At 39.5% G+C, this 17,391-nt stretch overlaps 2 protein-coding genes across 21 annotated transcripts in view; one reads left to right on the top strand and one right to left on the bottom strand.

Moving 5' to 3' along the window:
• Positions 1 to 6,796: 6,796 nt before the first annotated feature.
• On the top strand, positions 6,797 to 10,315 carry LOC141942630 (general transcription factor IIE subunit 1-like). The gene is made up of 4 exons (XM_074866333.1): positions 6,797 to 7,325; positions 8,621 to 8,822; positions 9,304 to 9,527; positions 9,930 to 10,315. The coding sequence occupies exons 1-4, from the start codon at positions 6,878 to 6,880 to the stop codon at positions 10,313 to 10,315; spliced, it is 1,260 nt and encodes a 419-aa protein (XP_074722434.1). The 5' UTR covers positions 6,797 to 6,877.
• A 2,362-nt stretch (positions 10,316 to 12,677) lies between these two features.
• The window catches only part of PCM1 (pericentriolar material 1), a 45,193-nt gene continuing 40,479 nt past the window's right edge, over positions 12,678 to 17,391 (bottom strand). For 19 of the 20 annotated variants that reach the window (XM_074866309.1, XM_074866316.1, XM_074866313.1 and 16 more), the window contains 5 exons: positions 16,001 to 16,076; positions 14,768 to 15,018; positions 14,458 to 14,550; positions 14,216 to 14,339; positions 12,678 to 13,012 (listed from right to left, as the gene is read on the bottom strand). In XM_074866309.1, the coding sequence (XP_074722410.1) occupies positions 12,987 to 13,012; positions 14,216 to 14,339; positions 14,458 to 14,550; positions 14,768 to 15,018; positions 16,001 to 16,076 (570 nt within the window). In that variant the 3' untranslated portion in view covers positions 12,678 to 12,986. Of the gene's footprint in view, positions 13,013 to 14,215; positions 14,340 to 14,457; positions 14,551 to 14,767; positions 15,019 to 16,000; positions 16,077 to 17,391 lie in introns of those variants that run through there. The other variant, XM_074866325.1, reaches the window with a different exon arrangement.

The raw sequence follows: 17,391 nt of genomic DNA, 5'->3' as shown, positions 1-17,391 counted from the left end.
TTTGCAGTGCTTGAATGTGTGAGCTAGACAGCTAGAGATTTTATTTTTTAAACTGAGGGCTGGGTATCAGTGTGGAGAATATAAGATACAGAAGAACATAGCTTCCACATGCCTGTCCAGGGAAAGGCAGAACAGCAGCTGTTCATCCTCGAGAGGACAATAAAGCAACTGGTAATATCGCCCATTTACTCAGGGTGCACATCGCAACCTCCCACCAGGCCATCTACACCAACCTCTGCCAACAGGTAAAACATACTGCATTTGCTCTGTGACGATCTTGATTATACCTTTGCCCCCTGAAGCAGCAACCCACTAATTTTCTCCTTCAACCTCTGATTGGACTCTGTGTTTATTTCTTCCACTTGATTATCTGCCTCCTTTTCATCAAGTAGCCTGCAAGTGCAGTGCATCCCCATACCATTTGAGATAAACATCCCAGCCACCCAAATGGGTTTGAAATGAAGCCAGGCGACTTTGCCTATCCCCATTTCAAGCTCCCACTTTCAGTAATGTCTCTGTTACACAACATCGCAACAACATACCGGCACAAATCCTGCTTCCCACGGCCCTCAGTACCAGGGCTACCCACAGTCAGAAATACCTGCTCAAACCACAATTTTTTTTTTTTTTTTTTTTTTCCCCCCCGATTTTCACTCCTGCTCTGAGTGTGCGGGACAAAGGCAGCACAGCATGAGCCCATACAGAATTGCCTCCCAGCACCAAACAGGCAGACACCTGGCCGAACAGCACCTTTGCTACACCAAGATCTACCTCTGCTACATGGAGGTTAACTGTCCTTGCCAAACAACCCCAGTGTCGTCAGCCATAGCTTGCAGAGGTGATTGTGATTTCCTGTTTCTCAAAGCGGTGTTACCAGCCAGACCATCGCTCTCCTTAATTTAGAAAGTTGTTCTGTGTTTTCTTGTGATCTGGTTCTACACCTCCACACACAGGCTGAGGACTGCCACAGCACTAAGGTTTCACAACACTTTCCCTGTTCAAAACAGTCGGCGAGGAAACCCACAGGTATTTTCATTGTAAACATTTCCCACAGACTAAACTCAACAGGTACCAGCAAGTAGTCTTGCTCCTTTGCATTTCCTGGTGTAACATGACAACAAAGGAGCATGCTCAAGAACCACTACATAGAGTGAGGTATATCTGCTTAATTTTACCTGTGTGAACATTTTAAGTTTGCAGTTGAAGGTTTATCACAATTACACTTTTCAGCTGTGGGTATCCACCAAATAGTTTCTTATTTAATGGAACAAAAAAGACTAGTAGCATGGGTTTTCCTAGCATAAGGCATGAAACCAATCCGGACTACTATAAATCACAAGTAAGAGCAGAGCTAATCTTGAGGATTTTTTTTTATAGTCATCTGTTCCTGCAGTTTCTAAACCGCAGTCTCAAACCTCTAAAGTATTTTCAAATCTAAATTCTTGCTACAGATACTAAAATATGAGGTTTCTTTTCTGGTACTGACTATTTCTCAGAGGCGCTACCTTCTGTAGTGATATTTACAGATGTCAGTCCTACAACCTGCGTATGCAGACAAGCGCCTGCACCTTTGGGGCTCTCCATGTGCCAGGTAAGTTGGAGAGTCAGATTTCCAGCAACAAACAGCACCAACAAAAACACAATATATGCTGCAGCACATACCAAGAAGACCCAAGTCACATCACTGTAAAACACTAGCCTCCACTCTGCATACATAAAAAAACATATGAAAGACACATAGATTTAAGATGGAATATGATGACTGCAATCCTAACTGAATTCAGCATTTTAATCCTAAACTCTACAGTGCCTGGCAACCTTATTTCAACATTGGTTTTAACCACAGATGTCTAACCCATAAAAGAAATACTAACTTTATCTTCTGGAGAAATACAGTGAAAAATTGCTTTTTGTTTCATTTTGAACACATATACCACTTGAAAAGATTAATAAGTAAAAATGCAAAAAATAGTAAACATATAAATTCCAGCTTTTTTCTTTGCAAAATATTTAAGTTTCCAAATTTGTTTGGTTATGAAAGCTTCTAAACACAAATTATGTAAATTACTCATACTAAATAGTTGGTTTGCAGCAACAAAAAAAGAGTTAATTATTATGATACTTTTAGTCTTCTAAGGTCACGCTAATGAAAACACTAATCAAAGATTGCAGTTACTTAACATTTTCAGTCCTTGCCTGTTGTAGGTGGATTTCATTGAGCAATAAGATTTACAGCTTTATGATGATGCAACGTATACAAGGCTGAATTCGTTCAGTTGCTAATGAAATGTGATTTGGGGACTCTCTTGCTCCAGCTGGGTGGTAATTAGGGCTTATCACTGATAGGTCTAGGAAAAGGCTGGGAAATACTTAAGCTTGTTTTGCAGTTACTTTGAGCTCTTAGGAAAGAAGTGATTCTTCTATAAATAGCAGCCTGAAGTTTTCTGCCTGTCCAAGTGAGGTAATGATACAGTTTTTAACTTCCTTATATGAGTTAGATGAAGTCTCACAAAAGACTAATAAATCTTTCTGGTTTAGTGCTTTTTAAAGTGTGAGATAGGTAGTTTGCCTTCTCAGGCAGCTCAAGTAAAATGTTAATTAAGCAAGTGGCTTCAGAGAAAGCTTGTAGAACTTGCTCTATATGACATCTGTTAACTTGAAATTCTGCTTTTGATAGTTGCCTGCCAGCACAACAAACAACTCTGTGTAGGTTTTCTAAAGCAAAAAGAGGATCTTAAAGGTAGTTCCTGCTTATGGGGAAAATAAGGCCTTGCATTCCTCTCCCTTTGAAGATTATAATGGCTCCCTATTAACTATAAGCAGAAAGGCCTCTCAGGCATCTAAGTTACTGAATAATCTTAAAAACAACCAGTGTAATGAGAAGGTAGCTCCTACCCTTATAAAAATAAGTACTTTAAAAGCAGCTAAAGGTATAAGCTAGACTGTGACTTGTAAGACATCTTGTCCATACATGCTATCAGCTGGAAAAAAAAAAAAATCTACAGGAATAGCAAAACACCTGTCTCATTAATGCAGACTAATTCAGAGCAAACTCCTGCTTAAAGCCCTGCTCTCTTTGCAGGCAGCTGCTCCTCTTCTTCCTCTTTTCCTTGGTAAGGGTGGTCTCAAGCTCCTCTTAAAGGAGAACTTTTGCCTGTGAACTGAAAACTATACAACAGCTTTTAAAAATCAGCAGTTTTCCTGAATTGCAAGACTTCAGATCTGGCAATTATAAGATGGAGAGGTTTTTCAAAATGGACTGAAGAAATACAACCTCAAATATACCAAAGCACTGTAGAGAAAGCTTCCCCCCATTTTGATTTTACATAGTTTTTACTGTAAAATACATACAGTTTTGGTTCTTTTGTAGCTTAACAGACCACTTCTTGCAGGGTTTGTATTTTCCATGAATGTTGTTTATTCAGCACAAATTCAGTCATTCTTGTAAAAGAAAGCCATTTCCTTTTACACTGAACCAAAGGCTTGCATACCTAAATTTCCACTGCAAATGGAAGTGGGTTCTATGGATTTGTTCTTGAAAAAGCTTCTCGCTCGTCTCCCAGGATATATTAATGATATTTATACTATGTGTTTATGTATAGGGTGGTTCTGTTGTGTAGGTGTGGTGGTTTTTTTGTGGGTGGTTGCTTTTTTCTTTCCCTGAATAGTTTACATGGTTGTAAGAGTCTGGACCTGAAGAGCTTTTAACATTAAGGTGCTTGGAAGCACTGCAGCATGGTCCAGACTTCCTAGCACTGCACAGTACTGCTTGCTTTAGAGACGCAAGTATGTGATGCGAGTCTGGGATAAGGAGTCATCCTAAGAATTGATAGGTCAGCAAACCTCAGTCTTACAGTTCAGGTCCTACTTCTTCCTTAATGATGTTATCTACTTATCACACTCCCTTTGAAATTATTTCATTCTGTATTTGACTTAGGGTAAAAAAAAAAATAATGAGATCTGGTCCTAATACAAGTCCTTTTAAGTTCTGGGGTTCTGCCCCCATTAGCCAAGGACGAGATGCAGAAGTAGTTTTGTTCTTGTTTCGGTAGTGTCACAATCCAACTGGTGTTCATTTAATCCACATAGAGGGCACCTCGGCCCTTTCTGAGATGCTAGCCCAGACTAATGCATGTGACTAGAACCATATCTGATACAGATGCTGGGGCTGCACTTAGCACTCCTCAGTGGGCCTGGCCCAGGTTACAGAAACACATCATGGCTGCTTTCCTTTGGGCTGGTACCGGAGGCTGCAGTGCCTCTGCCCTGTGGGCTGTTTGCCCACACTGTAGAAGGACAAGGCTCAGTGCTCTCCAGAGCCTGAGGAGACTCAAAGCCATGCTCCTGATCTCTGGAGCTGGCTGAGGACACTGTCCATCCTTCCTGCCTGCTGAGTATAAGCCATTGCACATAATCAAATTCCAGATTTGTGAGGCAAGAAAGAGAAGACTTTAGCATAATTTAGCATAATTTAGCATATTTTTCTGTGGAGGAGGTCTGATGTGTTTTATGCCCAAGCGCCCCTGGGGTTAAAACACTGGAGAGTAGATGTGGGAATCCAGCCCATAGCCCTGCATCAAGAGCAGTAAATCTAACCTGTCCTGCACACTGGTATCTTCTCTGCTGTCTGAAGCTTCTTGGCTATTCTCAGTATATAGATCATCTCCTCTGCATACCCTTATCCCAACTTCAAAGGAAAGACTACTCAGCTCTAAGAGCAAAGAGCCCTTGCTGCAGAGGGGGAAAGAAAAATTGCCTGCTGAGTGCAGCTGTGGCATGAACATGGTCAAGTGGCTCAAGGATGGCCACTGTGCTCACTAACTGCTTATGATTTTAGCTGGCAGAAAATGTGCTGGCAACTTGAGGCAGTTCATCCATCAAGGAAAGAGGTGGAGATGGGATTGCAGTCAAAAAGATTTTATTAAACTTCTATTCTCTTTTCAGCAGATGGAGTTCCTGACTCTTGACTAGAGTATGTCCTTGTCCCACCACAGACACAGCCGCACACACGTACACAGACAGTGTGTCATACCTCTGCTAGGCCTGGACTGGCAGCAAGAACAGGATTTAGCTTCTGGGAGACTCGGTTGAACACAAGTTCAAGGTCCTGTGCTTTCCTGCCTGCAGAAGGGTATATTGTTTGGTCATGTGATGAACTACGCTGCCCTGCTAACATGTGAGAGTCAGGTGCCCTGTAGTTATGCCTCTTTGGAGGATGAGGGCAAAGGAGAAGTGAAAGACTAAAACTATAATAATAATGAAAAAAATTTGTTTCTTCAAAGCTTCTGTGAAAAAGCATAGAAGTGCTCTTCTTACAGTCTGAGGAGGACTGTCAAGGAACTGACTGACATTCCCAAAGCTTCTCTCCTACTATGGTTAAATTTAACTCTCTTGGAACAAAACAGAGGAATTAGGTTAGACAGTGCCTCTGAAGGCCATCTGCTCCAACCCTTGCTCATGGCACAACTAGTCTTGAAGCAAGGTCAAGCTGTGCAGGCTCTTGTCCAGTTGAAGTACGGAGACTCAACCTCCTCCCTGGACAGCCTATTCCAGTGTTCCCTCGCCCTCCCTGTGGGAAATTTTGGTCACTCTGGTGCTATTGCCTTCAGGGTTTTCAGCCTCAGACCAGCAGGTTGACATTTGGCTTAGGTTATGCAAAAGCTGGTGCTTCCTCTGTGAGATGCAAATTTAATTATGTCTCAACTACTAGGCTACTGCAAATAGGTTTTGTTCATTTAACTAGGATTTCTGATGAAGGTCACCTGAAAGCTCTGTGTAGCAATATGCAATTACCTGGGCTTGAGCCTCGGCAGTGGGTGCCAGTGCTGGCAATGCCATACCATGCCATCCCACTACTCACCCACCTTCTGATCCAGTGGCTATGCCAGCTCTATTTGGATGCATGTTCCACTATTCTCTGCAAAACAATCTGGCTAGAGACTGCAGTATCAACTGCTACTGCAGGATTTTAACACGCCTCAAAGAAGGGAATTGGGATGTGGCTTTATTGAAACATAGCTCAATTTTTTTTCTTCTCCTTACAAATAAGAAACAGTTAGGACAGTTGGACTGATTAAAATTATTTACATTCTAGTTAACGGGATTAAGAATTGGTTATTGCCAGAAGCCCTATTTCTACAGGGGAGAATAGTAAGGAGGAAAATGTTCTGCTGCAAATGTTCCCTGGTGATTTAGTGTGGTGAAACAAGCAGGAACAGCTCCAAGCACCCTGTGCTGAGTGAGGGTAGTGCCAGACAAGGTGGAGTATCCTGTGCCCCTGCTTGCTAGGCCTTTGTTTCACCACGGCAGCCAGCAGAAAAATCACAGAGAGCAAGCCAAAAGGTGCTGAAACACCTCTTGTGGCTTTGCCACAAAGGGAGATACAGTATCATCTATTTCATGTATTGTTATGAGCTAAGCTAAAGATTTCTTGCCCAGCTTGTGTCCTGAGCTTTACTTTTGAGCACAATGTTCACTTCAGAACACTGGCTGGCTGTGAATGAAAACAGATACCTCAGGCAGACCTAGACAGGCAAGTTAACTGTGCTGTCTTCTGTAAAGAGGATTGTATGAACTTCATGTAACCCATTTTGCTAGATATCTTCTGTGGGATTTTACACATGAGGACCTGAATATTTCAGGTGTAATCATTGTACTTCAAGATTAGGTAATCTTTGATATCTATTGATACCTTCCCATCCCCAGGTGCAAGTTAAGGATTTTACATTAATCTAGTCAGTGAAGACTGTTGCAGAAGCGCAGCACAGCAAGTGACCTGCTTTGTACCTGCCTGTGAGCGCTAAGAAAGGTTCCTAGAGCTCACCTCCCTTCTGTTTGTTGTATAGCACTTCTCTTTCTAACAGTGGTTCAGCTCCTGATGGAAGAACAAAACGTTATCAGAGAGGTCCCAGCAGTCCTAAAGCGCCTGGCCAAATATATAGTGCGTGGTTTCTATGGAGTAGAGTACTCTCTGGCCCTTGATATACTGATCCGCTACCCCTGCGTGAAAGAGGATGACTTGTTACAGTTGCTCAAGTATGAGCATAAGCAACTGCGTGCTATCCTTAACACACTCAAGGCAGACAAGCTTGTGAAGCTGCGTATGCGAGTTGTAACGGGGCCTAATGGGAAGAGCACAAGGCACAATTACTATTACATCAATTACAAGGTGCTGGTGGATGTGGTAAAATACAAACTGGATCATGTGCGCCGGAAAATAGAAGCAGATGAGCGGGATGCAACTACCAGGTCCTCTTTTAAATGTCCATCTTGCTCCAGCACTTACACGGACCTGGAAGTCAATCAGCTCTTCGATGTATTTACAGGTATGTTGCTTAGATTATTTGTTTGCTCTTATCTTAAAGAATAACTGTGATAGCACAAAATTGGCTCCTGTGTGAACTTTGCAATAAAAGCATGTTTGTTAAGATATACTTCTTGTTTGCCGGTGGACAAGGGCCTGGGACAGGAGAAGCTGGGAGTTGAGTAAGAGAAAAAGCTGTCTATTTTTCCTCTTGCTTGGCCTGTTCTAATCTTGAATATATAAGCTGGGGTTGGGAATCTGATGTCAGGCTACAGCTTTGCTATGAACAAGATGCTTAACCTGGTTTAAGATTACTCATCCAATTCTTGTGAGTCCCTCATACGGACATGAGAATACAGTACTCACTTGACTCCGTTCTGAATGTGTTAGTTAATCCATTTATGTGTTCAATTCTTCTAATGCAAGAGTTGGACAAGATGGATAAAACTATTTCCAGCCACTTGCTGTAATAAGCGCATTGCAGCCCGGCAGCAGAGGAGAGGCCTTCTGTCAGTCCTGTGCAGGAAACGGGGAAGGGTAGGCTCCTCCCAGGGCAACACGACATGTCCACAGAAAGGGGCATCAGAGCTTGCGTGTTTCTCTTCTCTAAAAATCAAAGTAACTAAATAGAGAGTACTCTTTCAAAATGAGTTAAAATGGCATCATATTGTAATACATTACTCTAAGCACAGCAACTGTGTTAACATCCAGAGCCAGGGAGAATGAACTTGATATGACTAACTGGAAATGTCAAAGGTGACATTAGAGTTCTGTCAGTTAGCAAAATCATCCCTTTGTTCTAAATGCAGGGACTTTGTCAAGTTACTGAAATGCAAACATTGAGGCTGGTGATAGATTTTAACAGAATATGCTTTAATTTTTTTTTGCTTAAGACATGAATATAGGTTTTTAGCATATGTTTTGGTTTTAAATGAGTCTTTTTGAACTTTAGAACTCTGAACAACTAAAATAAGATGGTATTTAAGCTTGCAAATGTCTTTTTCCTTACATTATGAACTAAGAGATGAGATCAGAGAAGAAAAAAAATAAACCTTACGGTATGATGATACTCCATGTCTTTTTTTTCCCCCCAATATAGACATTTCTCTCTTGCATAGCAAGTGTGTGAATAACAGTCCTTCTCAAAAAAAAAAAAAAAGGCTTGATTTTATAACTTGAGTTCCTGTAGTTAATGTGAACAAATGGATAAAGTCAGAGTATTTTGGTAATTGTCCAGGCTGTGGATTTCTTAACAAGGTACTGCTGATCTTTTGTGTCCTATGAACATGAGCATTTCCAATTTGGATAATGTTGCAGAGACCTTCCGTTGCACTTACTGCAACACTGAAGTAGAGGAAGATGCCTCAGCGCTTCCTAAGCGTGATGCTCGAACATTGCTAGCAAAATTCAATGAGCAGATGGAACCTATCTTTGTGCTACTGCGTGAGACTGAAGATACTGTTCTGCCATATGACTTGCTGGAGCCTGAGCCAACAGAAATACCAGAATTATCTGAAAGGTATAAATGTAACCCTAGAACTTCTGATCCATACAAACCCCACAACTTTCCAGTTGTAAAATCTTTCCAATACTGAACTTGCAGCCTACTTTTTACTCCATTCTCCTTTGTTCAGTACTGCCAGCTGCTTAATGAAGAAGCCTATAATATCTACATTAGTTATGCATTTATAGTTTCATTTTTTGCTGTATTAATTTTTGATTTCTCCTTCAGCTAATGTTCATTGTGCTTTCTGTGAGAAAGTAACACAGTGTGCTTCATCCAGAGATGTGCTACTGAAGAACCTGTGCAAAAATCAGTAGTTCAGAACCACTTGCCTCTGAGATGAAGTAACAGGGAATCCAAGTTGTTTTAATATAGAGCACTTGTTAAAGCCAGTCTGCTGACAAAACATGGTTTTTATGTCTTCTTTTTTTTGAATGAGAAATAGGGGGTTCTTGACTGAATTTAACCTGTCCAAAATGTGTGACATTTCTTTCAGCTTTGATCAGAAGGTGGGTTCAAGTGTGCTGGAATCACGCAGCCGACCTGAAAAATGGACCGATAGAAGTACCTCTTTTGGCAACATGTACACCCAAAACTTAGTTATTGATATGCAAGACTCTCAGACCAAGCAGAAAACAAGAGAAAAAGCAACTAAAAAGCAACCTATCTGGATGTCACAGAGCACGGTGGAAGGAGCAACAGCCACCAACAATAGCATTGGTAAGTTTTAAGCATTGGCAAATACTTAAATTCAGCATCCCTAGTGCATTTAAATACAGCTTTCCTATTGAAAATCTAGTGAGCTTGGTTTAGCATACAGAATAGTGTTTCAATTCTTCACTAGTGGCTATCAGATCTTAGTTTCTCAAAACTAGTCTTTAGACTGATTTAGGTAGTATTCCTAAAGCCAGAGGTCAGGTACCAGGTCCTGAAATTTTTGGCTCTAACCATGCAACATTAGTGGTAATTTTTAAAGTGGAAAGCTCTTGGAAATGCCAGCACTTTTGAGAAAATGCTAGTGTGGGTAAAAAAGATCCAGAGTAGAAAAAAAAATAATTTCTGTAGGATGCCTGTGGTAACTCTAAACTATTGATACCTCTAACACTTAGTATTGTGTATTAGGACTAAATGCTTCTGAAGAAAGTGTTAAAGGAACCAACACTGATAATGACATCATCAAGACTCTTCTGATCCATGAATCCAAGTCATTGTCTAGCACAGACCAGGCTTCTCTTGTCAAAAGCAAGCTACCTGAATCAGGCAGTGATACTAGCGAGTCTGAAGAAGATGCCAAGCGCTCCGGAAAAGCAGGAATGAAAGTAGCAGGCAGCAACTTTAAACAAGAGGAGGAACAGGAAACACAAGGTCCTATTTTAATAGTAGCTGGTCAGCCTCATTCATATGATGAAGTTAGTGAAAATCCAGAGCTTGTGTCTCTCATGACAAATGAAGAGAGAGAAGCTTATATAAAAGTGGGGCAAGAAATATTCCAGTCTGTCTTTGAATAAATACTGTATGAATATACAAACTTGTATATAAAGGGTGAAGGCTTTTTTGAAATAAGACAGTTAGTCTAATAGGTTAACTTATGTTCTTCAAAGTTTATCACTGAAGGGTTAAGTTTTGTTTGAACTCCTTGCTGTTATGCAGACAGCAATCCTGTAGTAGGTAACTACAGTTCAAAATACTAGCATTGCAGCAAAAGCAACCCAAGTTATTATGGGTTTTCTGTTGTCTTAATCCTTAGACTTTGAATGCTGTAACTAGTTTTGGAGCACGAATCATTTCAGGATACATTGGGATCTGATTAAAATAAAGTTTCAAAGGCAGTGTTGCAATCTGTTGTAAAAAAACCAATTATTTTGCCTTCTTACCAGAAGTAACAAATACCTCCAGGAGTGAAAATGAGTCAAAGTCCAACATGATTTGGTTTCACTCCATACCAGTGCATTCCATTGTTTTGTTAGGTCATTCACTGTACAACAGTAACAGACAGGTGTTATACAGTGATCTCCCTCTGAGGGAAGAACTGTTACTAAATCATGTTACCTATAGAAGAGAACCAGCTCTGGCCTCTTAACTTTCATCTTAAAAATAATTTTCTGAATTCTTTGTATTCACTGCTCCACAGAACTGTCCCTAGAGTGAAGAAGTGTGCAATGGATACTGGACAGTAAATATAACATTTGTTTTGGTCTAGATGGGTAAGGAAGCAAGCAATGGATCAAGCAGAAGATACTGCTTCTATCTCATTCTCACACTCTCCTGTAATCTTTTTAAGCAAGATCTCCTCTACTACCACTGGAGAAACACATTCTACTTGACCTGAACTACACATGAGTAGTAGTGAAAGTTAGGAAACACTACTGTGAGGGTGACAGCACCAGCACAGGTTGCCCAGAAAGGTTGTAGAGTCTCCCACCTTGGAGATACTCAAAAGCCACCTGGGCACAGTCCTGTGCAACTGGTTCTAAGTGGCCTAGCTTGAGCATTGGGGTTGGAGGTTGTGACCTACAGAGGTCCCTACCAAGCTCAACCAGTCTGTAAAGAAAGGGCAGAGAGCAAGTATGACCAAAGAAATACCATTCCAGTGCCTTGAACACCATTCCAGGCCAAGAACTGAGGAATGGCATGCTATTTCTGGAGCTTGAGAGTTTAATGATTTACCATATAAACTAGACTTGTCTCAGCTATGCACAGATCTTCTTGTTCTACTTTATGAAAATGTCCTTTTTGATCTACTAAATGATTCTTTATTTCATTTTCACAGTTTTGCCTTTGTCACAATGTATATCCTCTGTCCTCTAACTTGTAAATTTTTTTCTGCATACAGTATCACCATGAGTTTAAAGCCTGCACAGTAACTAAACTGTCTTCAAACCCTCTGATGTACTTTTATTGTTGGAGATGAGAGGCATGGAACTGTAATCTGCCATTTCAAAATTCACTCATAAAACCTGGAGACACTCAAAACAAAAAAATCACAGAAAAATCACATTTTATTCAAACTTCAGGTGTATTTAAGCTTCACTGTCTCCCACAGCGTATTACTTATTACACTAACCTCAAAAGGAAGACAATCCTGAATTAAAGATGACCAATGCTTTTTAACTACTTTGAGAAAAGCCATCTGTTTTAAGGTAAACTGGATGCAGCATGTATGCTGAACAAGCTATTTCTAACTCAATTTTATAATTTACTGTTATTAGTAACTCTGAAGTGAAGAAAACTTTTAGTCTGGTTCAAGTTTTCCAATCTACTTTTCTACAATCCTAATTCTGCCTTTGCCATCAGACATCATTAGGTGCTGACTTTAACTGTTTTTTTAAAATATTAGTTGTAATTTTTAAAATTTCTTCCCTCCTACATGAAAACTCTTCAAAGTCAAATACTTTAGGAACAGATTCTACAGGCTTTCAACTGCAGCAATTTTAAGCATTACATGTGAAAGGATACTAAAATTTTCAGACAGGTTTATCCCTTTGCACCTTGAAAGTGCAGAACAGAAAATGCAGAAAGAAAGTTGTTTTTTCTGCAGTTAACTACAAACCCAGGATATTTACTTTACCTCAGATAAATGTGCTGATAGAAATTAATTCCACAAGCCCTGAACAGGAACCTTTTTTTTACAGACTGGCTATACTCTAGGCTATAAAGGCAACATGTAGGTATGTACTGTGTCTACACCTCATACTTGTAGAAGATGGGGAAACTTGGTGAGACAAGAGTTTCCTGTCCCAGGAAAGTTAGCATTGTTTCTCTGAAGGAGTTACAAACTGCTTACAAGCAGGCCGACACTTAATGTCAGTTAACTTCCAACAACAGAGTGCATACCATTTTATAAGCCACAGGAACATTTTTCCAAAGAAATTTACAGACAAGTCCAAACTTTATTTGAAACTACCATTTTGAACAATTTTAAAATTACTAAACAAGTCACAATAAAAAATAAAAAAGATTAAGACAGAAAAAGAACAGTGCAGCAAAACTGAATAGAAGAGAATTCAGTTACAGCTGTTCAAACTGCCACAGGCAGAAGTTAGCATACCTATCCTAAGAGGCAGTGTGTTAAAAATCTTACATTTTTATACACTTCCAGAATTCTGGGAAATTAGTGCTGATCTTCCATATGCATTTGTATACATGGATTTTATAAATGCAGGTATCCTCAGGTTATTCTCATGCACTTTGAGCTCCAAAAGTTTCTGTAAAATAAAGAGTATACTCATTATTGCCTACAGCTACAAGCCATCAAACAGCTCTTGATCGCATTTCAACTCCTTATAAGTATCCACTGAAGCACCTTGATGAAAAGTTTCATCCTCACCTTTTTTTCCCCACAAGCATTTTGAGCCATGGCTTACTTGAACAACTACAGCCAGCCCCCATACACAGATTTGGAATGGCTTAGTTGCTAGCTACCAACTGTGTGTGCCATGGCATTCATAGCTAGACTGCTCCCACACCAGGTGTAAGCATCAGTATTGATGATGCTGACACAAGACTTCTGCTAGCATAGCTGTGACAAGCAGAATGGTGATGGGCAGAGAATGAAATGGAAGGAAAGATGCACCTTTCTTCACATTCTATTTTGGAAAATCCTATGCTGTCACTGCAGCTGCATTAAGAAAAGCATTTTTGTCAGCTTACACTGAAGAATTATAGGTAGCTACACTAGCAGAAAACTACCACCATCAGAATACCCAGTTCATGCATTTATATATGCTGTCACTATACCCTCCACTGGAGAACTACAAGCCTAACCAGAGAACATAAGCCTCTAATACTATAAGTTGTGTCACAACATGAATGTCAAAAAAAAGTTTTCTGACCTGCATTACCATTAAGTTTTTGCAGCTGCATAAATACTGTTTCATGAAAGTGACAATTTTTTATTGCTGTCATACACACTGATCTTTTTTACCTCATTATATGCTTCATATGAAAAATAATTTTATTTTCCCTGAATAGATACTTTACTGTTCTGAAAAGTCTCTTGAACTTTTATAATACAAAACCACTGACCAGTCTGTCAGCAAATTATATTGAGCATTATTAGATCAGATAATAGCAATTAGAATGCACAGTATTATTAAAACCAAGCTTGTGCAACAAAAATACTATTCCATTTTAATAAGTTTCAAAATCATTACATTATAACATGCATTTTACATATGTTAATTTTTATGACTTTATTAGCCAGTGTATCTAACAGAAGCATATAGGAGGAATGGAATGCAAGATCCCTTCAGTATCAATACATCATTTTCAAATGCATGATAACAAAAAAAAGATATTCTTTCAGCATCATGATAACTGCTTGCTTCTATCAGTGATAACAAGATGTTTCTAGACCATTCCAGAGTGTTTTCCCAATAGGTATAGAGGATTTAAAAAATAATCTTTACCAGGTTCTTTCAAACTTTGGGCATCTCCTACTAATTCTTGATCTTGAGCTCCACCTCCATCCAGTAATTCATCAGACAAACTGTTGGTTTGGGCCTCTGTTGCCATTTTCTTCATTAAATCTGCCTTTGTAACAGATAAAGTGAAACTCAAAACTCTGGGTAATTCTTACTGCTGTCTAAATAATTAAGAGATTTAGGGTGTGCACTTCTAAACAGCCATCCCACAAACAATAGCAAAATACCTCTGAATATACTGCAAGCTTAAGGGGCAAGTCTTCAACTTTCACAAAGTCATCTTCATCAGATTTTTGACTTACATTTCCAGAACCAGCTTCCTGTTAATAAAAAATGACGTTTAGAAAAATAGTGCTACTTTGTTTTATTTTCACTCCAAAACTAGATTTTTGACTATTCTTATAAAGTACATCAAAAAACAATGCCCATATCAAATCTCCGATGAAAACTGAACAAGACTGGAAACTAGAAATAATACTGAAATAGAAAAAAAGCTTCTCATTTCTCTTGGATGTATATTAACTGAAACATACGTACATATTCATTCACTAACACAGGTGACTCCGTATCTGGGCTGCCAGCCATGGAACTTTCAGAACTTGCAGCAGATTTGTTTCCTACACATGTTGTATCTAGTGTTTGAGTTTCATTTACTGGTAAAGATGAGCTTGATTCTTCTGTTTTCATACCAGCTGTTATAAAGGATTCTGGTGTATTGACTGTTAAAGGTGGTGCATTCTCCATGATGTTGAGGTAATGAGGCAAAATTGTAGCCACATCTTGTTCACCTAAAACCGCAAAACTACATTTTAACTAGGTAGAGACAGTAAAAGATTCTGAGCATGCAAGATTCCCAGATGATTTTTTTACAAATTATGATCCAAAGCTACAAATAATTAATGAAAGTGAATTAGAGTCTCTCAGATCAACACAAAACTGACTAAAATAAAACATCAGTTATTTGTACTCTCACATATAAGTATCAGCAACTATCACAAGACAGTATGTGACTTAAAAATTTCTGACAATACAGTTGTGTTTTGGTTTAAAAAAGCCCAACTTCCAGAACTATATGACCTACTGTAAAATATTCATTCTAGGTATAAGGAGATATGATACAGAACAGTAAGTTCCTTATCATTTCACCACAGTCTTGTGCAACACAGGATCTACTCAAATACGGCTTTTAATCTACAAAAAAAAGACCAAGAACTAACACAGTATTTGCAACGAAAAACACAGGAAAAGAAGGTGGTAACAACAGTTAGATTAGAAGTAACATTCATACCACCCAGTAGTTTTCTGTCTTTTGACAGAAAATGATCTCTCAGTTCTTAATCAGTTACAACACAGCATTACTCCCAGAAATAAATCCTTAAAATATAAAGTGATTTCGATTGCTAGTAAATGGTAGTATCAGAAAAAGCAACTACTAGACAAATCTAAACATCTAAATACTGTAACAGACAAATTAACTCCGCTACAGTTGTGTGCCAAGGGCTGCAACAAACAACTGAAATTCATGCTGTTGTCAAGCATTAAAACCACATCTACCTAGGTAAGATGATTCCAGGTTTCCTTTTTAAAAGGTCTGCTGTGTCTATATCAATATAGAAATATCTAGTCAACTGACACGGCTGCATGAAAAGGAACAGCCCAGTAAACTCTTGCAAATTTGATCATCTTCGTCTTAATTACATATATCACAGGCACTGTCCAAGGCAATTCTCACAGTACACAAATTCATGTAGAAGTGCATACAGGGCTTACCTTTAACATTAGCAGATTCTTGTTCTGATGACAAAATCTCACTGCTTTTAGTCTTACTCAATTCTTGGTTTGAAGTCTATTGGGGAAGGTGCAAACAAGTTAAAACAAATTCTACTCATCAGCTTCATAACTTATTGGCTAATTTACTCTTCCTTGCTAACTAGAAACACACTGTACACTTGCTCTACGTTTTTGTCTTTTCACTAGTTTGAAATAGACAGCAAATTCTACTGTATTCATCAGCTAGTCAACAACTCTTTAAGAAACTATTAAACACTGATATGTGTGTTTTATCTGAACAGGTAATTTTTTTTTTTATTATAGTAGTTCCCAGATAAACTCTTTGGTTCCACTGAAAGATCTGTCATTTTAGCCTTTTAAGTAAAATGTTCCAGTTACATCCTCGCCTGATGTTAATAGCTGTTGAGTAAACCAAAGTTTCAGGTCAATCAAAGAATTGACAACTGTATTCGGTTTGTGTGGCAAGGTTTTGGTATCAGGGGGGCTACAGGGGGGGCTTCTGTGAGAAGCTGCTAGAAGCTTCCTCTATGTCTGCCAGAGCCAATGCTAGCCAGCTCCAGGATGGACCTACCACTGGCCAAGGTCAAACCCATCAGTGATGGTGGTAGCGCCTCTGTGATAACATATTTAAGAAGGGGGAAAAAACCCAGTGCAACTGCAGCCAGGAGAGGAGTGAGAGAAACACCTCTGCAGACACCAAGGTCAGTGAAGACGGAGGGGGAGGAGGTGCTCCAGGCACTGGAGCAGAGATTCCCCTGCAGCCCGTGGTGCAGACCATGGTGAGGCAGGCTGTGCCCTGAGGTGGAAGGAGCAGCAGAGACAACATGTGATGAACTGACTACAAGCCCCATTCCCCATTCTCCTGTGCTGCTCGGGGGAGAAGGGAGAGAATGTGGGAGTGAAGTTGAGCCCAGGAAGGAGGGAGGGGTGAGGGAAAAGTGTTTTAAGATTTGTTTTATTTTTCATTATCTTACTCTGATTTGGTTGGCAATAAACTAAGTTCATTTTCAAAGTTGAGTCTGTTTTGCCCATGACTGATTGCTGAATGATCTCCCTGTCCTTATGTCAATCCACAAGCCTTTCATTATATTCTCTCCCCTACCCAGTTGAGGAGGAGGGGTGATAGAGCAGCTTTGGTGAGCACCTGGGTGGTAGGAAAACCACCACAACATCAAAATGTTTTTAAGGAAACTAACAGTGAAATGATAATAGCAGCCATTTCACCATTGCTCTAGAAAAAGTTGTATGATGAAGTGGAAAGACAAAGACATGCTAGAATACAAGAGTCAATGGATTCTGCAAAGGAAAGCTCAATTGAAACTTAATGTCAGCAAACACAGAGGAAGAACCAATTAATGGTTTAAAACATT

Source organism: Strix uralensis, chromosome 4, assembly GCF_047716275.1.
Source record: "Strix uralensis isolate ZFMK-TIS-50842 chromosome 4, bStrUra1, whole genome shotgun sequence".
Taxonomy (NCBI): domain Eukaryota; kingdom Metazoa; phylum Chordata; class Aves; order Strigiformes; family Strigidae; genus Strix; species Strix uralensis.
The sequence above is the reverse complement of the archived record's forward strand: the minus strand, read 5'-3'. Positions and strand labels throughout refer to the sequence as shown.

Coding starts and splice junctions, on each gene's coding strand:
- LOC141942630 (XM_074866333.1), top strand. CDS start 6,878: ATGGAAGAACAAAACGTTATCAGAGAGGTCCCAGCAGTCCTAAAGCGC. Junction 7,326..8,620: donor GCTCTTCGATGTATTTACAG/GTATGTTGCTTA, acceptor ATAATGTTGCAG/AGACCTTCCGTTGCACTTAC. Junction 8,823..9,303: donor ATACCAGAATTATCTGAAAG/GTATAAATGTAA, acceptor CATTTCTTTCAG/CTTTGATCAGAAGGTGGGTT.